Source organism: Helianthus annuus, chromosome 17 (assembly GCF_002127325.2).
Source record: "Helianthus annuus cultivar XRQ/B chromosome 17, HanXRQr2.0-SUNRISE, whole genome shotgun sequence".
NCBI classification, from domain to species: Eukaryota; Viridiplantae; Streptophyta; class Magnoliopsida; order Asterales; family Asteraceae; genus Helianthus; species Helianthus annuus.
The window spans coordinates 140,312,456-140,339,243 of record NC_035449.2 but is presented as its reverse complement, the minus strand read 5'-3'; the positions used below and the strand labels follow the sequence as shown (position 1 = coordinate 140,339,243).

The following is a 26,788-nucleotide window of genomic DNA, read 5'->3' as shown; positions in this document are numbered from 1 at the left end:
ACACGCCCCGTGTTGAGCTGGGCACAGCCCCATGCTCAACTTTCTTCTTGTTTTTGCTTTGGGAGATGCTGTCGAGGAGTCGGGCATGCCACGTTTCTTCCTTTTCTTTGTATTTATGTTGGATTTGGCTGCATTTTTGCTTCTTTTGTTCCTTTAAGCTCTTTTAACCTTGAAAATACAAAAGGAAGACAAAAGCACACTTTTTCCAACATTAGTACTTAAAAAGGTTTAGTTTTACGCCTCATTTGATGTAATTTATATGTTGCATTTTACACACATCAATGATCAACATCACAATCTCTAGTAAACAACAATCAAACATCATACATATACTAAACAACATCATTTCATCCATATATCTTCATATGTTAAGCTTTTGTTGAAGATTCATGTTCATGTCTTTTAGTGTTCTTGTGATTTACAACACGTTACATCTTTTATCCAACTAAAATAGAAGTAAACAAGGGTTATGAGAGTCTTACTACTAGCTCTAAGCTAGGGAAGAACACTTGAAGATGAAAGTGATGAATGTGGGGGGTAAAAGCAAGTAGTAGAGGTCCTTCAAGTTCCGCAAGCACCGAGCTTCCTTAATCACCTTCTAACATCATGAAATGGACTTGGAATGGGGTGGATTTAATTGAAAGTGATGGTGGTGGTGGTGCTAGTTCTCGGCCGCAAGTGAGGAGGGGAGAAGGAGAGTGATGGTGAGTTGTGAGAATGATCCATCAAGTTCATCTTATAACCAACTAATCCTTATGTCCAAAGGGTATTGTGTTTCTTATAGTACATACAAAATCTTCTAGCAATCTTAGGGAATCCAAGCAATATCATGGAAGATTTAGTGAAATCTTGTAAAGATTGTGGTGGGGTCACATGACCGTCCACTTATATATGGGGGGGGGGTTAAATTGTAACTTTGATGGTAAATGATGTTAATTAGTTGGAGGTTAAGTGTAAAGTCTAGTGTTTTAAGTGTATCATGCATTATATAGTGTGTTAGGGTGTTCAGGGATCATAACTAGCTTAGAAATAATAAAACAATGCTTCTAGTAATATTTTGGTGTTTCGGGTAATGTCCGGTTGTTCGGTTAGATACCGGTTCGTTAACGTGTCAAACTATTCTATTTAGTGATCTTTAGGTACCCTTTTGTGACACTTTTAATTCCTGACACTTAGGAAAGCATACAGGACCATTTTGCCATATTTTTGCACATTACTAGTTTATTAAAATGCTGAATTTTGCTGAAATATCAGAATTCTGCACTTTGGGTGAGTTTTAGGCACTTCCCGGCACTTAAACTATCACTTAGGAATGCAGTTTTGTGGTCCTTACTTCCCTACACAATATACTAGTGTAGATCTTGGTTTCTGCCTCATACTGGGTCTCAAAACATTGTCTGACTATGTATTGAACTTCGTCAGCATTTTAGTTTGTCTGATAATGGTGCCAATTCTGTTCTGTGCATTATTAGAACTATATCGTGTTGCATGTAGCAACGATAAAAGTCTTGCAACATGAAATGCCATTGTATGTATATAACAGTAATCAGAAATTCATTTGTCTTGTAAATTAGATCATGCACAGTTTTTAAAGCACAGATTACTGTTCAATTAGAGTACGGAATGTACGGAAAAGTGACAGTTGTCACAAATACTAAGCACAAGTCATAAGGTCTTTGTAAGGGTTGTAACGGGGCTAGGCTAAGGGTAGGAAATAGGATATTTGAAAGTGGCTAAGGTGATGAAACTAAACAAAAGGGTGGTCAACTATTCTAAACAAAGCTAAACTGTACGTCAACTTCGAGGCAATGATGTTCGCCTTTTATTTCTCAAACTAATAACATATATTTTTGTTCTTTTCTCAACAATTTTCTATTCACCTTTTCTGATTATATATATATATATATATATATATATATATATATATATATATATATATGCAACAAGCAAATCACAATTGTACAACTTGACTCCTATAATCAGATTTTCACCACACGGGTTTAAAAGAAAGGTTTTAACAGTTATGGGCTAAAGGGTGGTCAAATGAAAGGATTAGGCTCAAAATTGGCTACTATGGGATAATTTTTGGGTAAGGATATATAAATGGTGTAAAAGGAAAAGGTTTACCTAATGCCTTAATCATTCTTGTGCTTGTATTCGGTCTACGGTCTCAAACGTTTCAAAAGTTGCAAGTTCCACAATACATGACTAATGGTCCACTCAAACAAAGAAACATAAATATGTAATTCTATGATGTAAAAGTGGCTCAAAACCTCACATATATATAAGGGTATGGTATGTGACATGCATAATATGCTAGTTTCTTAAGCGGATTATTCCCAAATAACCACCCGTTAAATATCCGTCATGCTATTAATTTGAACTTGATCATGACAAAAGACCAAATGGGTTGTGCCATCCCTCGTTGACTTAGTTACTTGTGCTCTAAGATCGCTTTTTTTAAACAAGACATTTTTGAAATTTTCCCCCATCCCCACACTTGAGGTAAACATTGTCCTCAATGTGTAGTGTTTAAATGAACGGTCAAAATCAAAAACTTTTACTACTCCCCCATCCCCACACTTGAGGTAAACATTGTCCTCAATGTGTAAGAACTAGAGTTTTAAAATGCACAAGGGATGTGATACGGCTAACTTCCTAAAAATTTCACCCCGGAAAATCACATACAATTACAATCCACTTATTACTAATCTAAGAATCAAGGTAAAAAGGAAACGCATGCACCAGATTTTTCTCGCTAGATGCCCATATCTTCTTCTTCTCTTCACAAAAATGTCGTCCCTCGAACATGATGCACCTACAAAGTTTAACCCTTGTGTAGAAGCATGCTTCTCACAACCATTGAAATTTGTTAGCTACTTAGTTCTACCATTTTTATGAAAGTGTTACCAAGTCATGCGTTAATTTACCTTGATTTATGTGGAAAAATAATTTACAACAATAACAATCCTAACTCACTTTCGTAGGAATCACGGTTGCATTTAGCTTATGCAACAAGCCCTTTTAAACCCCCCAATAGCTTGGGAGGACGAGAGGTCTCGTGAGGGTTATATAGGGAACACACCCACAACGTTCATTTATCTAGGCAAAAAGAAATACTAACGAAATAACGATAAAGAAAAAAACAAATATACAACAACAACACAAAACATACCTCGCCCTCACCGCTGATATCTCTCGTTCGGGTCAACTGGCGGGTTTGGCTGGTATGGATAACCAGTGAGGGCCTCGAACATCTCCCTGTAGTTATCGAGGGGACCCGGCTCTCCTTGGGGTGGCGGCTGGTATGGTATCGGGATGAAACTGGATCCAACTGCCTCAGGTCAGTGAGGGGATGGATCAGATGGAACTCGTGGAATGGGGAGGTTGGGGTAGTCGGTCCACCCCGAGTGTTCGACATAAGGAAGGCCGGCTTCATAGTCTCTCTGATGTCGCTCCTGATCGTGGACCTTGGCCTTATTAATAGCCATCTGATTAGAAGTGTATAAAGCGCTCCATCGGCGTCGTTCCAATTCATTGCGCTCGTTTTGACGCCTCTCCTCATCTGCCTCCCATGCCCGTCTTCGGGCTGTCTCATCCTCCTGCATTTGTATCAAACGCTCCATTTGAGATCTCTGGAGCGCTTGTTGTATCTGCTGCTCTTCCATGTGTTTTTCCATCCTCTCACGATAGGCCGCCTGAAAGGCCCACTATTCCTGCATTTGGGACCCATGTGTTTCCTCCCCGTTCTATCTCCTTCTATCATACTCTCTGCCCTCGCCTATACCCACAGTGATGTTGTCAAACACTTTCTGTTGGCCCCATTTGAAATCCTTGTACGAGGGTTGTAACACCCTGTGTTTTCGAATGTCAAAGTCAAAGTCAAAGTCAAAGTCCAAGTCAACTTTGACTTTCCTTGACTGTAAATAGTCGATTTTGTGTTTTAGTTGTATTATGTGGAGTAAGTGTTGTAATCAGCAAGAATCGAGTAATTGAATGTTTAATCAATGCAACCGATCTACGACTGTGAATAGTAGGAAGTAACAATGCGATAAAGTTAACTAATCAGTAATCAAACCGATCTAACAATCATCGAACTCGAGACTCGAATTATGCGAATTTTGGTATTGTTATACGTGTGTGTGCCTTATGTGTTACTTGTGCATGTTTACTTTATGTTTGGTGTGGTATTCAAGCAAATCAATCGAAAATCGAATCGAAACTCGAAAGGCAATCGAACTCAATCGAAACCGACATCGAAACGTGACTTATAGAAGATTGTATGTTAGATATAGTGGTTGGGATTAAAAGTAATTTGACTAGGAACTCTAGCGTATCCGTATCAGCGTCCATCGAAATCGAAACGTCGAAAACCGTCGTAAAATACTCGAAGTGGGTCGCGGATCGAACAGGAAGCACCCGGATCGAACAGGCCAGCCGATCGGCTAGCATCTTGCCAGCCGATCGAGCAGCCCACTCGATCGGAGCCCCTGGCCGATCGGCTGCCACTTTCCTCTTTTGGAAGCCTATAAATAGGGCTGTCCTTGTCTTCATTTCCACTTTTGGAAAGTTCTGACCGGCCAGCTCCTATTCTTCACCTTTTCGCAGATTTCTCTCAATCCCGGTAAGTTTTCACTCTAATTCTTGTGCGTTTTTTATCATTACTTGATTCTACACCTTTCTATCTTTTAAAACTTGGATTCTAACCGTGAAATCACCAAGATCTAAGTGTTCTTGGGTGATGTCATCATGGTGTTCTTGAAGAACATCATGTTTTGGCCTCATTCAACTATGATTAGCTTGGATCTAACCGATTTCCACATAAACAAGTTTAGATCTATCAAAGATCTAAACATCCACAAGTTGTGAAGGATTGAAAGAAGGAATTCCAACTTTCTTCCAACTCTTTTACACTCAATGCCTTCAAACCGATAGAAACAGAGCTTGAACCGGCTAACTAATCATCCAAACAGTTAAAAGGGTTCAAGATTCGAGTTCTATGAACAAGGTTCACCGATTTCGGGTTAAACTCTAAACCGACATTCCGAACCGTTCACCGGCCGGACTTGGGTGATTCCTGTTCGAGCCAAAGAAACAAGTAGGAACGGAGGTTATCATAGTTCAACATGTTGTCAAGATACCTTGAATGAATGACAAATAAACAAACAGCCAAGTGTTAGACGAAAGGCCGACCAGGTCAGAAATGCTGGCCGAACGGCTAGGCTGTTCGAACAGCCCAACCGATCGGACATGCCAGCCGATCGACCGGGCCAGCCGATCGGCTAGCACATGGTCCCACCCTTTCAAAATTTCATGAAGCATAGTATTGAGGAAGAGATGTTCGATCGAACTGCGTCTGGTGAACATTACTCTTCGGATCATGAAATACTATACTTCAACACTCGATCGTTTTCACAACTCGTTCGTAGTAGGGAATACCAGCCGATCGAACAGACTGTTCGATCGAGTGACATTCAGTTGAGGACTAATTCTGAAGTTTCTAGCCGATCGAGTGTGCTAGCCGATCGAGTGAGCTAGCCGATCGAACGAACCGTTCGATCGACCGACTTGAAAGGTAAGAACACTTCAGTGTTCTCAAATGCTGCAACGAAAACTTCAAAAGTTCAAATCCTCAAACACAAACACACCAAAGGAAGAAACAATCCACTCGAATGGCCCAGCCGATCGAGCCTACCGGCCGATTGAACAGGACTGTCCAACCGGACATACCAGCCGACCGAACAGCCCGTTCGATCGAACCTGCCATTCAATCGACCAGCCCATTCGATCCATCCACACTTATTTACTTTTCCGCGTTACTTATCGTTATGCTATCGAACTATTCATGCTAAACTTACTCTCAGCGCTCCCTTCAATCCACAATCAATCACTGTGAGTATACTCGATCCCTTTTTGCTTTTAGCACTTTTGGGTGTTACATACGTTACCTATCAAATCACAATCAAACACAAACTATTTGAACGCTAACCAAATTGCATGTGCTATTTGACTAAATGAATGCTGTTTATTATGTTTACACGTGGAGTGCTATCTACCTGCCTTAGCAACGTAGTACTATAGTTTGGACTCAGCACCCGTTCACACGGGGGTTGTTAAGGACAATTACTTGCATGGATTACGGTGGTAATCATGTATTGCGAACCGTCTCGGACGGTCAACCCGCAGTCGTTGGTATTGATGGTCCCATGTCGATAATTAACATGCATCGTTTTCCTCTGTGTACGTGTCTGGTTATGCGTAAACTATTCGAACTCTATATGCTATTATCAAACTTGTGTGCTCACCTTTACATTTTATGTATTGACTTTATTTTGACGTATGTGACAGGTGCTTAAGTTGCTAGGATGCTTAGGCGCATGGTGATGAAATCGAGGCTAGGGAGTCTAGAAATAATAAACAATTGTCTGTATTAATAATTGAATCTGAGTTGTCGGAATGGAATTATTTGCCTGGTTACTTTCTATGATAACTTGTTATTTATTTGGGACATGGTATGGGACGTGTCATTTAAACTGAATTTATATAATAGTTGTTGTGGAAACTTCTGGACAATCTGTTTCGCTCAGTGCCGCGCCCCGATGATTCCGCCATCGGTTGGGGTGTGACAGATTGGTATCAGAGCCATAACTATAGGGGATTAGGTTAGACACGACCTAGTCCGGGTCGCTGTCTTAGAGACCTAGACTATAGTTAGGAACCAACAGACCAAGTTTATGTGCCGTATTCTGCAATTCTTCACTATCACTGCACTCAAATCTTCAACCTCAGTCAGGCGATTCAGTCAGGAATAGGTGTGAAAACCGCAAACTCCAGACTAAATTAGCTGACTTTATGATGATTTTATCCGCTTACTCATGCTTAACCTAATATTTTCAATTACACATAAGGAGAGTTATACCAAATCAGGAGTGAAATCCATATTTTGATGCATAATCTCCTTTATTTTATTAAAAACAAGGAAGAAATTGCTAAGCCAAGGGGTGAAACCCTGACCTTGGCAGTTTGTTCTGGATTTTACTTATCTCACCAAGGCCTCGATGGACTCCAACAACCTGAACTCACAAGTATGACCTAGGGAGCGCGTGCGGAATGCCCAAGAATCGAGGCAGAAACACGACCTCTAGAGTCGAAAGTGATGACAAGTCTACTGTGAATAGTCAAGTTGCCTTGGGTAGTCGATGTCTAGTAGCCGCAGACAATCTACCTCTCGATTTTATGTATTTCAATTCTGAGAACCGCAACCGCGTACTCTGATGACTTGTTGATTTTATGTGTTTATGTGTGCTTTCTCTGTTTTGTGCTTATATTTGCTTTCTCTGTTTTATTTTGGGATGATATTCGATTCTGCTATCATTTTAATCGACACACTGTAACACCCTTAAATTTATCACTTGATTTAATAATAAAATACACCATTTCTATCATTAAATCCACTAAGTAACATAACCTACATTAACGGAGTTCATAAGTGCGACAACCTTAGTCAATTAATGACTAAGTTAAAATGATTAAAAAGTAGTTTAACAAGTGTTTACAACCCATACTAGACTGCCAAAGGTTTAAAACATTGCGGAAGCTTCAAAATGTAGTGTTCGGTTCTTTATCGTACGCTTGTTCGCCATCCGTAAGATCCACCTTGTCACCTAGGGTCAAAACCACTAAAATGTTAGTTATGACCTTTTCATGTAATGTATAGATGCAAGATCCAACCTCGAAGTATGATATAAAAGAAATTTACAACTTTCTAAGTTCCACCGTAACTTACGGTGTCACCGTAAGTTACGGTAGGCTCTGGAAATTTTTGATTCACCGTAAACCAGGGGAAACCCACCGTAGCTTCCTGGACTCTACCGTAAGTTACGGTAGCACCGTAACTTACGGTAGATCCTGCACATGTGAGTTTGGCCTTTTTGTTTGTTTTGCCTTCACACTTTTCTCAAAATTTCTTATTCTAACAAACCAACATAGTGATTCATCGTGTTTTAATATCTCAATATCTAATCAATAACAATAAACGGATCAATCGTATTACAAGCAAAATCCATGCTTTATTTGATTATTCGACCCGTTTGGCTCGTCTAAGGAATCCTCCCATATGACAACTACCATCGAGTCCCAACCAATTTTTTTGATCAATTATTCAATATAGAGACATCGCCGCTTTAATTCAAAACAACCCTTATTCTAAAATTCACTACACACATTATGAACATCAACACTTACTTAATGTAACGGGTCAAGTTGCATACCTTCAAAGTAGGCCTTTTAAACGTGGTTCGCCGCCCGCTTGTCCGCTTGACGCTCTTGCGCCCGTTCCTATAGAGTTCATTTATCATATGTTTAGAACTCTCTTTTGAAATTATAATTCGCATATTACACCAAACATCGTGATTATGCGTTTAAACTTGAAATTTCAGTTTTAAGCCTTCATAGAGGCATTTCAACAAACACTTCATGAGCAGATTTTTACATGATTATACATCACATCTTTAGTTTATCATTTAGCCATAATTCCACATAAATCCACCATTTTACATGATTGTAAGCTTCTAATTTCTGAAATCATTTCAAAATTGCCAGATTACACTAGATTAACAATCTATTTCCTAGTGTTCATTCCAAATACACATAACCCACTAATCACCTACAATGGTGATCATAGTTTCCATCAAAATTCTACATGATTTCAGCTTGTGTTTGTCTAGGATTTGTTCCTAGACACTATAGTTGTTCCTAATTCATCATAACATATGCATGCAACCCTAATTTCAGATTATCCCAATTATATGAGAAATTCAAGTTGAGAGATTTCATGAAATTTCACATACCTTGTAACCCCCCCTTGTGATGAGGATCACGAATCTCTGTTCAGATTTCGATTTGGGACAAGGATTAACCTTCAATTAATCAATTTGGTGAAGTTAGGGTTTGAGAGGGAGTGGGGATCGCCCCTGTTGTTTTGATCGACCAGACATCCCCTTTGTGGGGTGTTTGGTTTGTTTTATTTGTTACTAACAATTAAGTTTTTAATTGTTACAACTTAGGCCCCTCTACTTTGATTAACATTTAATTTGATTACTTTTAACCCTACTTTAAGTTATTTCTAGACTTGTAACTAACTAGGTTAAAATTTCCTAGTTAGTAAATTCTCGTCTATTTATACTTTATAGCTTCAATATAAGGTTTTATATTTTTCGGGGTGTTACACACACACGACTCGTACTGTTATTCTATCCCTACTCGATCCCCAGTTATCGCAAATCTAGACAATATCATACTATGTTATGCTATACGACTAAGTTAGGCTAATACGATGCTAATCGAAATACTAATCGAGCGGCACGCGAGCTTTGAAGGATAGATTTCTGTTTTCTGACTACCTCAGTGAATAAGTGCGTAGGTATTTACGTGTTCTGTGTTCTATGTGCTTACGTGCTTCTCTGCTTCTGTGATTCTGTGCTCTGTGTACTTCTGTGTTCTATGATTATGTGTATCTGTGATTATGTGCCTATATGTTGCGAAATATGTGATTCGACGTGATTCTAAGCTTTAGTAGTCTAGACGTGTGAGGTGAGATTCGATTTCGTTGTGTTGAGTCTCGTGACGATGTCTAATGCAGACCATGTCGTCGTCTGGATCCCGACACCGTTTGACTCGCCAAGAGAAGAGAGACCGACGTCTCGCTGCGATCATCTCCAAAACCGTGGCGAAAGCTGTAAGTGAGGTGTATGAAAATGCTAGTAAGTTGTCTGAAGAATCTCGAGCTGAAATCCCTAAGGATTCAAGCAAGGCTTCTTTCAGCTTCAAGCAGTTCAAAGCATGCGGACCAAAAGAGTTCACTGGCGAAGATGGTCCTACAGCCATGGTTCACTGGTTCAACTCGTTCGAAGTCACTCTGCGCCAGAGCGGATGTCCTAAACATCTCCGCACTCTCAATGCTACAGGCATCTTCCAGTCCCGTGCTCTAGACTGGTGGACGGCCAAACGAAACAAGCGCGGAAATGATGCAGCTTACGGGCTATCATGGAAGGAGTTGAAGGCGATTATGATCGAAGAATTCTGCCCTCCTCATGAACGCCAAAAGCTGGAGGACGAGTTCTGGGGAATCAAGCAGAAGGATGGAGACAACGCTGCTCTCACTGTTCGCTTCAAGCAGCTTAGCATCATCTGTCCTGATCAAGTCAAGACCTCAGATCAAGCCATCAAAAAGTATATCCGAGCCCTACCCGACTGTGTAGCCGACTTTGTTCACGCCGCCAAGCCAACAACAATCGAAGAAACCTACCTGCTCGCCGCTGAGATCAATGATAAGCGAGTAAAGTCTGGTTACTGGGATAAGCAAACCAAGTCTCTGCACCAAGTTACTACAACACCCACCGACTCATCTGCTCAATCCTCCAAGTCATCAAGAAGAAAGAAGAAGAACAACAACAGCTCCAGCAACAAGAGCTGTGCTGCCGCAACAACCGCTACTCCACTACAAGTTGTACCAGCTCAACAGCAGCAGCACCAGCGCTCAGCTCTAGTGATCAATGCACCGCCAGCAAAGCGTGCATACACAGGCCCTCACCCACTCTGCTCGACATGTTCGTATCATCATCCAGTGGGTCTAGCTTGTCGTTTTTGCGCTCACTGCAACCTCTACGGTCATTTCACTACGAACTGTCGCTATGGTCCTCGTCAAGCCCCAGTTCAAGCCACTGCCAACCAAGCTCTACTCCCCGCCCCTCAAGGCCAACAAGCAGCTCCAGCACCTGCAGTCAATGCACGAGTCTGCTTTGCATGTGGTGACCCTAACCATTTTGCAAACAGGTGCCCGAACAGGGTGGTTAAGCAAGAGCCCCAGCAGCAACAACAGCAGCCTCAGCAACAGCAGCAAGCAGCTCATGCCTGAACCTTCAACATCAATGCCCGTCAGGCTCAGGCGGATAACAACGTGGTTAATGGTACGTTCCATGTGAATGGTATTTATGCATCATGTTTGTTTGATACTGGAGCCGATAACTGCTTTGTGTCATTTGAATTCGAGAAGCTCCTTAGTCGTAAGCGCTCTTATCTATCCTCGTCATTCGAAGTCGAAGTTGCTTCAGGAAGAACTATTGCCGTTAATTCAGTACTCCGTGATTGTACTCTCGAACTCAACAATCACATCTTCCCAATCGACCTTATTCCTATGCAACTCGGAAGTTTTGATGTCATAATAGGCATGGACTTTCTTCGTGAAAACCATGCTGAAATCGTATGCTTCGAAAAGATGATTCGATTCTCGCTTGCAAATGGTGATCTTCTGTGTGTGTACGGTGAAACAACGTCGAAAGGTCTCAAGCTTATGTCGTGTATTCAAGCCAGCAAGTATCTCCGCAAGGAATACCGAGCTTTCTTGGCCAAGATTGTAGTAGCGGAGAAGGGAAAGAAAAAGAAAGTTGAAGTTCAAGATGTTCCAGTGGTTCGTGAATTTCCTCAGGTGTCCCCTGATGATCTTCCCGGACTACCACCAAGTCGTGATATCGACTTTCATATCGAACTCATTCCTGGAGCTAACCCAGTTGCCAAAGCCCCTTATCGACTCGCTCCATCCGAAATGAGGGAACTCTCGAACCAACTCCAGGAATTACTCGAAAAAGGCTTTATTCGCCCAAGCACCTCTCCTTGGGGCGCGCCAGTCCTTTTCGTCAAAAAGAAGGACGGGTCGTTCCGGATGTGCATCGATTATCGGGAATTGAATAAGCTAACCATCAAGAACCGATACCCCTTGCCCCGAATCGACGATTTGTTTGGTCAGCTACAAGGTGCATCATGTTTCTCTAAGATCGACTTATGCTCAGGCTATCATCAATTGCGGATTCAAGAGGAAGACATTCCTAAAACCGCTTTTCGAACCCGTTATGGCCATTACGAATTTGTAGTTATGCCCTTTGGTCTTACCAACGCACCCGCGGTTTTTATGGACCTAATGAATCGCGTGTGTAAGCCTTATCTTGACCGTTTTGTCATCGTGTTCATCGACGATGTCTTGATTTATTCCAAATCAAAAGCCGAACACGCGCAACATCTACGTTTGGTTCTCGAGTTACTCCAAGGGAACCAACTCTACGCCAAGTTCTCCAAGTGCGAATTCTGGTTGGAGGAGGTTCAGTTTCTGGGTCACATCGTGAATAGTCAGGGTATCCATGTCGATCCCGGGAAGATTGAAGCTGTCAAAAGCTGGATTACGCCTAAGAACCCGTCAGAAGTTCGTTCTTTTCTCGGACTAGCGGGCTATTATCGACGATTCATTGAAGGATTCTCTAAGATCGTTGTGCCGCTCACTGCTCTTACGCATAAGGACAAACCTTTTATGTGGGGAAACGCACAAGAGACTGCCTTCCAAACCCTCAAACATATGCTGTGCAACGCACCGATTCTTACGCTGCCCGACGGAAGCGACAACTTCATTGTCTACTGTGATGCTTCTAACCTTGGTCTCGGCTGTGTCCTCATGCAGCGAGACAAGGTTATAGCCTACGCATCTCGTCAGCTCAAGATCCACGAGAAGAACTATACAACCCATGACCTCGAGCTAGGCGCGGTTATCTTTGCATTGAAGATTTGGCGACACTACCTGTATGGCACTAAGTGTACGATCTACACTGATCACAGGAGTTTACAACACATCTTTAATCAGAGAGAGCTTAATATGCGTCAACGCCGATGGGTAGAACTTCTCAACGATTACGACTGTGAGATTCGCTATCACCCAGGCAAGGTGAATGTGGTTGCTGACGCGCTCAGCAGAAATAGTTACGTGCTCAGTACCCGAAACATCCAAGCCCAGCACAATCTCGAAACCCTTATCCGCGAAGCTCAACATGCTTGCTTTAACGAGCGTACATTGAAGAGAGAGAGGATCTATCACGATGGAGCTCAGTTAGTAAGCAAATCAGATGGGATATTCTATTATCTGGACCGAATTTGGATCCCTAAGCAGACCGATTTGCGAAAGATCATTATGAATGAAGCCCACAAGTCCCGATATTCTATTCATCCCGGTGCGGACAAGATGTACCAGGACCTTCGTTATAAGTACTGGTGGCCGGGTATGAAAAGGGATATCGCTCTGTATGTTGGAAGCTGTTTAACTTGTGCAAGAGTCAAGGCTGAACATCAAAGACCTTCTGGCTTACTCGAACAACCGCCGATACCTATATGGAAGTGGGAGAGTATAGCTATGGATTTCATAACGAAACTCCCGCCCATGCCATCAGGTCACGACAGTATTTGGGTTATAGTTGATCGTCTAACGAAATCAGCCCACTTCTTGCCGATACGAGAAGACAACAAGGTGGAACGACTAGCCCAAATCTACACCGACGAGATCATTCGTAATCATGGTACGCCTCGTGACATCATTTCAGATCGTGACGCTCGGTTCACTTCGCGATTGTGGGAAACATTTCAAGCGGCCCTTGGTACGTCGCTTAATCTGAGTACTGCATTCCATCCTCAAACCGACGGACAGACTGAAAGAACGATCCCTACTCTTGAAGACATGCTCCGAGCGTGTGTCATAGATTTTGGTGGTAGTTGGAACAAACACTTGCCATTGGTCAAATTCTCGTACAATAACAGCTATCATGCCAGCATACAAATGGCACCTTTCGAGGCTTTGTATGGTAGAAGATGTCGATCGCCTATTGTGTGGCACAAGATCGGTCACTCACAACTAACCGGTCCCGAGATTCTACTAGAAATGACTAACAAAATCCACCAGATTCGAGACAACTTGGTAAAAGCTCGGAACAGACAAAAAAGTTACGCCGATAAAAGACGCAAGCCCCTTGAATTTGAAGTTGGTGACTACGTACACCTAAAGGTATCACCGGAGGAAGGGAAACTCGCGCCTCGATATGTTGGACCTTTTAGAATTCTGGAAAGAATCGGAAAAGTCGCCTACAGACTTGAATTACCGGAGGAACTCAGTAACGTCCACCCGACTTTCCACGTCTCTAACCTCCGAAAATGCCTTTCTGATCATGATCTAATCGTACCGCTTGACGATCTTCAGGTCAACGAAACGTTACAATTGGGAAGGCAAACGAGGCGCGGAGTTCACTTGGGAACTCGAAAGCGACATGAAGGCCAAGTACCCGCAGTTGTTTAAATAAATAGATCTGAAGCATCAAATTGGTAAATCACGGCGTTGTGTAGCCTTCGAGCCTAATTTCGGGACGAAATTCCCTAAACAAGGGGAGGCTGTAACACCCCGTGTTTTCGAATGTCAAAGTCAAAGTCCAAGTCAACTTTGACTTTCCTTGACTGTCAATAGTCGATTTTGTGTTTTAGTTGTATTATGTGGAGTAAGTGTTGTAATCAGCAAGAATCGAAGTAATCGAATGTTTAATCAATGCAACCGATCTACGACTGTGAATAGTAGGAAGTAACAATGCGATAAAGTTAACTAATCAGTAATCAAACCAATCTAACAATCATCGAACTCGAGACTCGAATTATGCGAATTTTGGTATTGTTATACGTGTGTGTGCCTTATGTGTTACTTGTGCATGTTTACTTTATGTTTGGTATGGTATTCAAGCAAATCAATCGAAAATTGAATCGAAACTCGAAAGGCAATCGAACTCAATCGAAACCGACATCGAAACATGACTTATAGAAGATTGTATGTTAGATATAGTGGTTGGGATTAAAAGTAATTTGACTAGGAACTCTAGCGTATTCGTATCAGCGTCCATCGAAATCGAAACGTCGAAAACTGTCGCAAAATACTCGAAGTGGGTCGCGGATCGAAGAGGAAGCACCCGGATAAAACAGGCCAGCCGATCGGCTAGCATCTTGCCAGCCGATCGAGCAGCCCACTCGATCGGAGCCCCTGGCCGATCGGCTGCCACTTTCCTCTTTTGGAAGCCTATAAATAGGGTTGTCCTTGTCTTCATTTCCACTTTTGAAAAGTTCTGACCGGCCAGCTCCTATTCTTCACCTTTTCTCAGATTTCTCTCAATCCCAGTAAGTTTTCACTCTAATTCTTGTGCGTTTTTTATCATTACTTGATTCTACACCTTTCTATCTTTTAAAACTTGGATTCTAACCGTGAAATCACCAAGATCTAAGTGTTCTTGGGTGATGTCATCATGGTGTTCTTGAAGAACATCATGTTTTGGCCTCATTCAACTATGATTAGCTTAGATCTAACCGATTTCCACATAAACGAGTTAAGATCTATCAAAGATCTAAACATCCACAAGTTGTGAAGGATTGAAAGAAGGAATTCCAACTTTCTTCCAACTCTTTTACACTCAATGCCTTCAAACCGATAGAAACATAGCTTGAACCGGCTAACTAATCATCCAAACAGTTGAAAGGGTTCAAGATTCGGGTTCTATGAACAAGGTTCACCGATTTCGGGTTAAACTCTAAACCGACATTCCGAACCGTTCACCGGCCGGACTTGGGTGATTCCTGTTCGAGCCAAAGAAACAAGTAGGAACGAAGGTTATCATAGTTCAACACGTTGTCAAGATACCTTGAAAGAATGACAAATAAACAAACAGCCAAGTGTTAGACGAAAGGCCGACCAGGTCAGAAATGCTGGCCGAACGGCTAGGCTGTTCGAACAGCCCAGCCGATCGGACATGCCAGCCGATCGACCGGGCCAGCCGATCGGCTAGCACATGGTCCCACCCTTTCAAAATTTCATGAAGCATAGTATTGAGGAAGAGATGTTCGATCGAACTGCGTTTGGTGAACATTACTCTTCGGATCATGAAATACTATACTTCAACACTCGATCGTTTTCACAACTCGTTCGTAGTAGGGAATGCCAGCCGATCGAACAGACTGTTCGATCGAGTGACATTCAGTTGAGGACTAATTCTGAAGTTTCTAGCCGATCGAGTGAGCTAGCCGATCGAGTGAGCTAGTCGATCGAACGAACCGTTCGATCGACCGACTTGAAAGGTATGAACACTTCAGTGTTCTCAAATGCTGCAACGAAAACTTCAAAAGTTCAAATCCTCAAACACAAACACACCAAAGGAAGAAACAATCCACTCGAATGGCCCAGCCGATCGAGCCTACCGGCCGATGGAACAGGACTGTCCAACCGGACATACCAGCCGACCGAACAGCCCGTTCGATCGAACCTGCCGTTCGATCGACCAGCCCATTCGATCCATCCACACTTGTTTACTTTTCCGCGTTACTTATCGTTATGCTATCGAACTATTCATGCTAAACTTACTCTCAGCGCTTCCTTCAATCCACAATCAATCACTGTGAGTATACTCGATCCCTTTTTGCTTTTAGCACTTTTGGGTGTTACATACGTTACGTATCAAATCACAATCAAACACAAACTATTTGAACACTAACCAAATTGCATGTGCTATTTGACTAAATGAATGCTGTTTATTATGTTTACACGTGGAGTGCTATCTACCTGCCTTAGCAACGTAGTACTATAGTTTGGACTCAGCACCCGTTCACACGGGGGTTGTTAAGGACAATTACTTGCATGGATTTCGGTGGTAATCATGTATTGCGAACCGTCTCGGACGGTCAACCCGCAGTCGTTGGTATCGATGGTCCCATGTCGATAATTAACATGCATTGTTTTCCTCTGTGTACGTGCTGGTTATGCGTAAACTATTCGAACTCTATATGCTATTATCAAACTTGTGTGCTCACCTTTACATTTTATGTATTGACTTTATTTTAACGTATGTGACAGGTGCTTAAGTTGCTAGGATGCTTAGGCGCATGGTGATGAAATCGAGGCTAGGGAGTCTAGAAATAATAAACAATTGTCTGTATTAATAATTGAATCTGAGTTGTCGGAACGGAATTATTTGCCTGGTTGCTTTCTATGATAACTTGTTATTTATTTGGGACACGGTATGGGACGTGTCATTTAAACTGAATTTATATAATAGTTGTTGTGGAAACTTCTGGACAATCTGTTTCGCTCAGTGCCGCACCCCGATGATTCCGCCATCGGTTGGGGTGTGACAAGGGTACCCGTCGAAATTTCATAAAACTCGCCACCTCTGCATTCAACTCCCGGTGTGGCCTCATATACCTCTGCTTTGGTCCCCGTGGACCAGGAGGCTCAGTTTTGTCTACTTCATTAACCATTTCCACATCTTCATCATCCCCTCGTTGCACAACTGGATCAACAAATTCATAACAGTGACCCAATTTGCCGGTCACCACATACTTGCTTCCCGAAAGCTTCACATGTATTTTCCAGTTTTTCTTTATCGTGGCGAAACTAAACTCTTCCAAAGGCTTAGATACCCAAAGCGATTCCGGGGGAAGACAGTTTTGCTGGAGGATCATGGCACTAATGAGGCGCACATATGGAATCATACACCTGTGAAACGACTCTCGAGTGAACCACGTATTCATCATGATAATATGCCTCCATGATAAAGTCGGTGTACAACAAGGAATGAACAACCCTACAATCACTTGCTTTCACTCCTCCCCTATCGCCAAATCTCACCAAAACATTTTCTAGGGAAATTCCTTGAAGAATCCTCCCCTCAACCGTCATTTGGTTTCTTTGGGCCGCTCCCCCGTCGTTATATGGTAAGATAGCCGCAGTCATTTGTTCCGGATCATCACCGTTCGCATGGTTATCCAAGAATTGTTCAATGGTTGGATAATCATATGCTTGCACCCACAAAGAATCAAAGCGCGCGATGCAATTAATCGTTTCGAAGGACATTTTCATCTCCCCTAGGCTTGTCTTACCAACCAATCTCCACTGGGCCAGAGGACCATCCTTGTTCATAAACCTCAATGACGCCAACCACTCACACACCTCCGCCAAATAGATCCGGGAGGTGTTGTCTTCACACCAATCAAGAACTCTTTCCCATCCTTGACGCTCAAACATTTGAACAATCCCAATCTTTCTAAACACCTCAACATTTACAACCCTTTCACACACCACCCTATCCGGTACTGAAGTAGTCACATAATTGACCATCTTCCACTTCCACAGTTTAGCTTCCAACTTCCTATCTTGGAATGTCGATAGGGGTTTGTTTTTTTCTTCCTCCCAACCCCAGCGCTTCGACTATCCCTGAACTTCTCCCATGCCCAATCCTGCCTGTATAGCCTAGGATCACCCTCTTCTATCGAGCTTAATTGCTCCCACTTCTTCGGTATTAATCCGGAAGAAGATCCCACTCCAGATGATGAGCCTTGCCCTGTAGTTTTCTACTTTTTCCTACCTCCGGCCATAACTACAATCACAAAACAAACAAAGCATCAATATAAACCCAAAACCTTAACATATTCTCAAACTTTGAACATAATGTATGATGTTGAACTTTTCAATTAACAAGCAAATGAAAAATTGCCTTTTTAAACTTCCAAAGTCGCCTATTTTATCATTTACCTATCAATTTTTACTTGTTAATTCACAATTTCTTGTGAGTTCAACAAAATTCAACATCACCTTCATGTTCAATCATGTAAATAACGAGTGTAATCACTTCACTATGGTTATAACATGTTCAAATCCCATCCAAAACAACCAATCATACTAAAACTCATGCTAGAACAACATACATTGTTTAAACAACCTACTCTTAAACTAACAAGTTTAAAATTTCGGAAGAAAAACAAGTAAACATATGATAATCATGCATAAACTTAAGTGAAATCCATACCTTTGGTGTTGTAAACATGAAGAACTAAGAAAAAGATGCAAAGCAAGTAACTTGATGAACACCCTTCAAATAACCCGAAATTTCACGCTCAGAAATCTTGCAAACGAGCAAGAATTGATGAAAACCGTGATAGAGGTTTTGTTCCTCTCGAAAAAAATACGCACAATAGGATCAAGAATCAGTTGATTTGGTGAAGATTTGAAAGAGTTATGGAGAGTTAAAGTTTTAGGGTTCTTGGTGTAAAAGATGGAGAAGATGATGTGAGAGGAGAGAGATGGAAGAGATTTTGGGGTTTGAAGAGTTTGGAATTGAGAAGGTGGCTCTAGAGGGTTGTAGGTTCAGTTTGATGAGGTTTTAATTGGTTTAAATGAGTCTTGGTTCGAGCAAAATACATAAACAACGAATCTGGTGCGGCTGCGTTTCTAGACGACGTCGCCGACGGGCATGGAAAATTGGTCCTGGTGGCGACGCCCCATCCTTCTGGATACGGGCTTTGGTGGCCGACGGGTCTTTTTAGAGGCCGTCCCGGACGGGCCTACCCCCGTCGCCGACGGGTTTCCCATTTTCAATTTTTTTAATGAAAAATAGGAAGAAAAATAAGAGCTTTTTATAAAGGAACTATATACAAACAAAATTCCTAAAAATTAATAAAAATCTTTTTTTGATTTTTTATAAGTTAAAATTTAGAAAACACGAAACCGTTTAATGGTCCTACCACCCCCCGAAAAGTCATGTATTGTCCTCAATGCACATAACAAAGTCTAAAAACATACCTTGCGTCTTCATGACCCGTTCGGAATATCCGGACTTCACACAATCAAAGGGGTTAGTATGAAACGAAAACGATTATACCCAAAATGCTCAAACAATTAAATAAATGATACAAAACTCTACACAAGGTGCTACTGGTCCTTTTAATTGACCTAATAGGTTGGCACGCTTACCACAAAGCTTACCAATTCCACATTCACATCCTTTTTCTCCTCGTTACCATCAAGGAACGGTTTAAGGCGGTGACCGTTAACCGTTTGCTTTGACCCATCCTTCGGGTCCTTAATGGTAACATCTCCGAGCTTCCCGACCCGTGTAATCACATACGGGCCCATCCATTTACTCTTAAGCTTACCGGGAAAACATTTAAGCCGTGAGTTGTAGAGCCAAACTTTTTGACCCACTTCAAACTCCTTTGGCTTCAACTTCGCGTCATGTGCCCTTTTCATATCATCCTTGTATTTCGAGGCGTACTCATACGCTTCTTCCCGAAGCTCCTCCAACTCGCAAAGCTTTAATTTTCGCTCCTTTCCTGCATCGTCATATTTCATGTTAACCTCTTTTATGGCCCACCAAGCACGATGCAAAAGTTCAACCGGTAAATGACAGTTTCACCCATAAACTAAGCGATAAGGTGTAGTTCCAACAGGTGTTTTATGAGCCGTTCTTTACGCCCATAAAGCATCATTCAACTTCGTCGACAATCCTTTCGGTCGGGTCGAACGGTCTTTTGCAAAATTTCTTTTATTTGCCTATTGGAAACTTCCACTTGACCACTCGTTTGTGGGTGATAGGGGGTAGCAATCCGAATGTCAACACCATACCGTTTCAAGAGTTTGCCAAAGTTAAAATTCTTAAAATGAGATCCCCCCATCACTAATGATCACTCGGGGAATCCCAAATCTAGAAATTATGTTTGTTTGTACAAAATTGCAAACGACGGTATGGTCATTCGTCTTGGTGGCAATCGCTTCAACCCACTTGGATACATAATCGACCGCCACCAAGATGTATAAGTTTCCATGCGAATTAGGGAATGGGCCCATGAAATCGATCCCCCACACATCAAAAATATCTACAATAAGGGTCGGTTGCATGGGCATCTCATCCCTTTTGGAAATACCCCATAACTTTTGACACTCGACACAGTTCTTAGCGAAATTAAAAGCATCCTTAAAAATAGTCGGCCAATAAAGACCGCTATTGAGCACTTTGTGCCCGGTTTTGTGACCACTGAAATGTCCTCCACAAGCAAATGAATGCAAGTGCATCAAGACGCTAGGAATCTCCTCGTCGGGTATGCATCTTCGAACGACTTGATCCGGACATATCTTGAATAAGTCCGGTTCTTCCAACGTGTAGTACTTGATTTGAGAAAGGAAGTGAAACCTCTTCCTTCTATCCCAATGAGCCGGCAAGTCACCTGTGACCAAATAATTAACAATATTAGCATACCATGGTAATATTGAAACTTTGAGAATTTGCCCATCTGGGAAGTTCTCGTTAATCTCTTCACGGGAAGAATCCTCCTCCACAACCAATCGAGACAAGTGGTCCGCAACCACATTCTCACTCCCTTTCTTGTCCCGAATTTCCAAATCAAATTCTTGTAGCAAGAGAACCCATCGGATTAATATCGGCTTTGCATCCTTCTTTTCCATGAGATACCTAACTGCAGAATGGTCAGAATATACAATGACCTTAGTACCCCATATGTAAGCACGAAATTTATCCAACGCATATACCACCGCAAGTAGCTCTTTCTCGGTAGTTGTATAATTTAATTTTGCATCTGAGATACTCTTACTTGCGTAGTAAATGGCAACCGGTTTCTTCTCCACCCGTTGACCCAATACGGCCCCCACCGCATAATCACTTGCATCACACATGATTTCGAATGGTAAAGACCAATTCGGTGACTGAAAGATTGGGGCCTCAACCAACTTTTGCTTCAAAATGTTAAAAGCGTTTTGGCAATTTTTATCAAAATCAAACGGTTTATCTTTTAACAATAAATTACATAGGGGTTTTGTTATATCACTAAAGCTTTTTATAAACCGCCTATAAAACCCCGCGTGTCCCAAGAACGACCTAATACCCTTAACACTTGTGGGATAAGGCAATGTGGATATGACTTGCACTTTTGCTCTATCCACCTCGATCCCGCGACTCGAGACGACATGCCCCAACACAATCCCTTCTTGAACAATAAAATGGCTCTTTTCCCAACTCAAAACTAGATTTTTCTCAACACATCTTTTTAAAACTTTTTCGAGTTGGTCAAGGCATGTATCAAATGATGACCCAAATATTGAGAAATCATCCATGAAGATTTCCAAAGACTCCCCCACCATATCTGAAAAGATACTCGTCATACACTTTTGGAAAGTGGCGGGGGCATTACAAAGTCCAAAGGGCATTCGCCTAAATGCAAATGTACCGTATGGACAAGAAAAGGTAGTCTTTGCTTGGTCTTCGGGATGTATAGCAATTTGATTGTAACCTGAATAACCATCCAGAAAACAATAAATTTTTGTCCGGCCAATTTCTCAACAATTTGGTTAATAAATGGCAAAGGGAAATGATCCTTGGAAGTTGCAGCATTTAACTTCCTATAATCAATACAAATACGCCACCCGGTTACCGGCCGAGTGGCGACCTCTTCACCTGCGTCATTTGTGACGACTTGAATGCCCGCTTTCTTAGGAACTGTTTGTGTCAGGCTTAAATATTGGCTATCCGAATTAGGGTATATGATACCCGCATCTAGCCACTTCAATACCTCCTTAACCACTTCTCGCATGTTCGGATCTTGTGCATCACCACCGAGGGACTAATTCCCTTCAAATCCGCAATGGTCCACCCGATAGCGGCTCTATGAGTGACCAAAACTTTCATCAGCTTATCTTCTCGCTCCCCGGTCAAGTTAGATGCAATAATAACCGGAAGCGTGCCACCCTCACCCACATAAGCATACTTAAGATGCTTGGGTAGCGCCTTCAACTCTACCACCGGAGGCTCTTCCAATGACGGCTTTAACTTCGTGTCGATGCTTTCCGGAAGGCTTTCCACTTGGTGTGTCCAAGTGGGCCTTCCTTCCCTAGCCGCTAATACCTCCAACTCTTTCACTTCCTCATCCATGCTCCGATTCGTCTCTCCTTGTAACCTGTCAAACATGAAACATTCCTATATTGTGTTTTCCTCTTCGAACTAATGTCGCATAGAGGTATACACTCGTCAACAATGTCCGCCATATAGCATTTATTGCCGACTAGAGGGTCCATCAATCCTGAAAAGACATTTAACCGCAACCGACGGTTACCAAAAGTCATGTCGACTGTGCCCGACTTGAAATTAATTTGGGCATTTGATGTTGCCAAAAATGGTCGACCGAGGATCACCGTTGGTTGCTTGGTTCGGTCCAAAGAAACATAATCTAATACAAGAAAGTCCATCGGATAGTAAAAGTCCTCGACCTTGACTATTACATCCGTGACTATCCCACGGGGTAGTTTAGGGGTCAAGTCGGCTAACACCACGGTGGTATTTGACGCTTGAAGTGGACCAAAATCATATTGGTCATATAAACTACCCGGCAAGATACTCACACTTGCCCCAAGATCCAAAAGTGCCCGAGTCATTTTAAATTCACCGACTTGTATTGAAATAATGGGCGCCCCCGGATCTTGAAGTTTTGGTGGAAGTGCACCCGAAAGAATCAAACTCACATTTTCAGTTAAATCAAGTTTCTTAGGAAACTTGTGAGTCCGCTTTTGGGTGCATAAATCTTTCATGTACTTGGCATATGAAGGTACTTGTTTAATTGCGTCTAAGAGTGGTAAATTTATTTTAACTTGTTTAAAAATTTCCCACATCTCTTCTTGTTGTGGGCCTCGTTTGTTCACCACTTTCTTAGATGGTCCCAACAAAGCTTCGGGATAAGGGGCGGTATTAACCTCCACACCCTTGTCCTTAGCTTTTGGGACGGGAACGGTCACAACGGGTGTACTTTTATTAATTTTTACATCATTTTTATTTTGTTTTTTACCCGTTTGATCATTGCTACCTTCATCATCACTAGCATCTTCCACCACCCCTTCAACAAACTTCGGTGGTAGTGGCTCAAAACCATTATCTATCACTCGACCACTACGTAATGAAATTTTATTTATTGGTACCTCACGTGTGTTTTTCGAGCTCGACCCTTGATGCTTAGGGTTTACCATGGTGTCACTTGGAAGTCCTCTTCCGCTTCCACGAATCTGAGCCATTTCTTGTGCAAGCTGCCCCACTTGCTTCTCCAACGCCTTATGGGATTTATCCCGTACCTCAAACTCTTTCTTTATCTCTTGACTTGAATGATTGATAGCATTCATAATAGCATCAAGTTTAGAGTTTAACGAATCATCACCTTGAGAGTTTGAAGCACCACCCCCATTTCCACTTTGGTTGTAACCACGTTGATAATTGCTTTCATGGTTTTGATACCCTTGGTTGCCCCCTTGATTGTAATTCCTTTGGTAACCCCCTTGGTTACCACCTTGTCGATTATTATAGGAAGAACCACCTTGCCCACCTTGATTGCCCGATTGAAAATTCGGGTTCATTTGATTCGAGGCATTACCATACCGGAAATTAGGGTGATTCCTCAAACCCGGATGGTAAGTGTTGGAGTTCATATCATATTGCTTTCGGTCCCCATACACTTGATTTACCTTTTCGGTGTATTCTCCCGATCCCGTTTGACATTGATCGGTCCTATGACCAATCTCCCCATAATCTTCACACACCGCAAATTACACCGTATTCACCTCCTTTTTCTTCATACGAGCTAACTCCCGTTCTAGCGTAGAAATCCGATCCTTAGAATCAAGATCGGGAAGTGACCGGGAAACGGGATGTTTCTTAGCTCTATCGGCCGATTCCTTTGCCTTTGACCGCTTGCTCATCCGCTCGAGAAATTCCCAGTCATCATCTTCATGATTGCTCAATAGAGTTTCGTTGCTCGTTGACTCGAGCCGATTCCATGTCTCATCGTCTAATCCTCTCACAAAACATTTAACCAACTCCCACTTTTCGATTCGATGGTGTGGGCATTTCCGAATCAATTCCTTATATCGAGCAAATGCTTCATGCAACGGTTCACTCGAAAGTTGACGAAACGACCTTATTTCATCTCGAGCATCATTAGTCTTCGCCATTGAGTAGTACTCATCAAGAAATACTTGTTGCATCTCGCCCCATGTATGAATACTATTTGCTGGAAGTGTAAGAAACCATTGCTTCGCTTTATCTTTGAGCGAAAACTGAAATAACCAAAGCTTGACCACTTCCAATGCAAAATTATGTCCCCCGATAGTGCTACAAATGGACGAAAAATACGCCAAATGAGTGTATGGTTCATCATTAGACCTCCCATTGAAATAGGGAAGTATGTTGATGTAGTGGGGCTTGCAATCGAACATCCTTCTTTCACAAACTATCAGAGAGTCATTATCGGTAACTTCCGGTCGAAAACGGTCATTCACTCCCCGTGGAGGTTGTTGACAACGTTGTGGACCGTTAACTTCTTGATCAACCGGTCTTCCATTATCCCGTCGATCACCTCTTCTATCACCACCTTGATTTCTACCTTGATTACCTCCTCCCACAAAACGAGGAATCCAATTAGGGTTACCATTGTTGTTATTGTTGTTGTTGTAAAACCCATCATTTCGGTTCCTTTGATGGTTGTTTCGTGGTTGGCGGTTGTTCTCGTAACCGTCATTCCTCACATTCCCATACCCATAATCTTCATTCCCCACAAAATTTGCATTTTGGTAGACAAATTACTCATCTTCAAACCCTCTAGCATTGTGGACATTACCCTGGTTTACGTACCCCCAATCTTCATCATTGACCATATCATCATAGTTGCCCCCATCGTCCGAGTATTCCGTGTGAACACTCACATGTTCCGGCGATTGGTAACCGGGAACACTAAACGGCTCATCATCGGGGATATCGTTTCTCAAATCATCTATAATAAAACGGGTCTTCATTCGCGGGATTGCCACGATCTCGATTGCCTCTGCGGTCGGAATTTACATTCCGGTCATCAAGGTGAATGGGTAAGGAATTTTGTCGGTGAAGGTTTTGTTGTTGGGGTGTTCTTTGGGTGTTGTTGGGATTTTGGTTTCGGAAAGGTGGTGTGGGTGGTCTAGAGTTGTTATTACCACCCAGTTGGTCTTGAGGTATAGGTTGGACATTTTGAGCGGGATTGAAGTTTCCTCGGTATTGGAATTGGTTCGGATTTTGGTTTTGTTTTGAATTTTGGTTTTCCATTGAATCGGTTTCAATGGGTGGTGTGAATTGTGGTGTTTGGGTGGTTTGATTAGAAGCAAGAGTTGCTTCTAACTGGCTTGCTAAGTTTCTTCTTGCTACTCTTTCGATTTCCGGTTCGTAGACCAACGGTGAAGTCCTCCCAGAGTTCCGCGTATGCATACACTACCTGTAACCTGCACAAGTAACACACCTCGCGTAACAAGGAAAAATACAAAGTACAAGAAAAGAAACTATGCAAATTAAACAGTTAATCACGCAAATTCAAACAATATCTAAATACAAAGCGCACGCACTCTCCGGCAACGGCACCAAAATTTGATTAGAATGTCGCGCTCCGGTCAAAGATAATATTTATAAGCCCTAATTACCCTTAACAAATAGCTAGTGGTAGCAAGGGGTCGAACCACGAAGAGTATGTGGTTTGCGAATGGACTTGATTGAAATCAAACAAAGGTCACAATTTATGAAGCTTGCTAAATGATTTTTTTATGGTTTTGTTTAATTGAGAAGTTTGTGAACTAGATAATGAAATTGATTAAATTACTTAATGATGAAAAATTAACGATTGCAAGAAACTTTGAATGATAAGACAATAAGGAGTAACAAGGTTCACACCCGGTTTCAACAAATGCAAGACTTAGAGTTACTACACGTTTCAATTTGAGTTACTTGAATTAATTCATTAACGGGTCAACAATCATAAAGCTTAGGTGCCAATCGCTATCAACGTTATAGACAACGGACCGCGATGCACTTCGTTACCTTAGACTAGCAAATCCTATCAAAAGACAAGGCATAAATACGTGTATTCGTTTCACAAAGTCAAGTTTAATCATTCACTCGACAATTCGCAAATTCAATACAAACGTAGGATAATTGTCTAAAGATTCAAACGTAATTCAAGGTGTCACAATTCAAACATCAAAACATAATAAACCCTAAATCTTACAAAAGTCTACACCGGGGTGAAACCTCCAAGGAATTAGCCGCTCATGGTG

The 26,788-nt window shown here is 42.0% G+C and overlaps 1 protein-coding gene across 1 annotated transcript; it reads right to left on the bottom strand.

The window, feature by feature from the left end:
- Window positions 1-18,188: 18,188 nt before the first annotated feature.
- On the bottom strand, window positions 18,189-20,017 carry LOC118488901. Its single transcript, XM_035986323.1, has 2 exons — window positions 19,652-20,017; window positions 18,189-18,266 (listed from the first exon to the last, which is right to left on the bottom strand). The coding sequence occupies exons 1-2, from the start codon at window positions 20,015-20,017 to the stop codon at window positions 18,189-18,191; spliced, it is 444 nt and encodes a 147-aa protein (XP_035842216.1).
- Window positions 20,018-26,788: the final 6,771 nt, after the last annotated feature.

What these genes read in the sequence shown, in the direction of transcription:
- LOC118488901 (XM_035986323.1), bottom strand. Translation starts at nt 20,017, where the DNA reads ATGAAATATGACGATGCAGGAAAGGAGCGAAAATTAAAGCTTTGCGAG. An exon ending in AGGATGTGAATGTGGAATTG is followed by an intron (nt 18,267 to 19,651) that starts GTAAGCTTTGTG and finishes TTGTGATTGTAG; the next exon opens with TTATGGCCGGAGGTAGGAAA.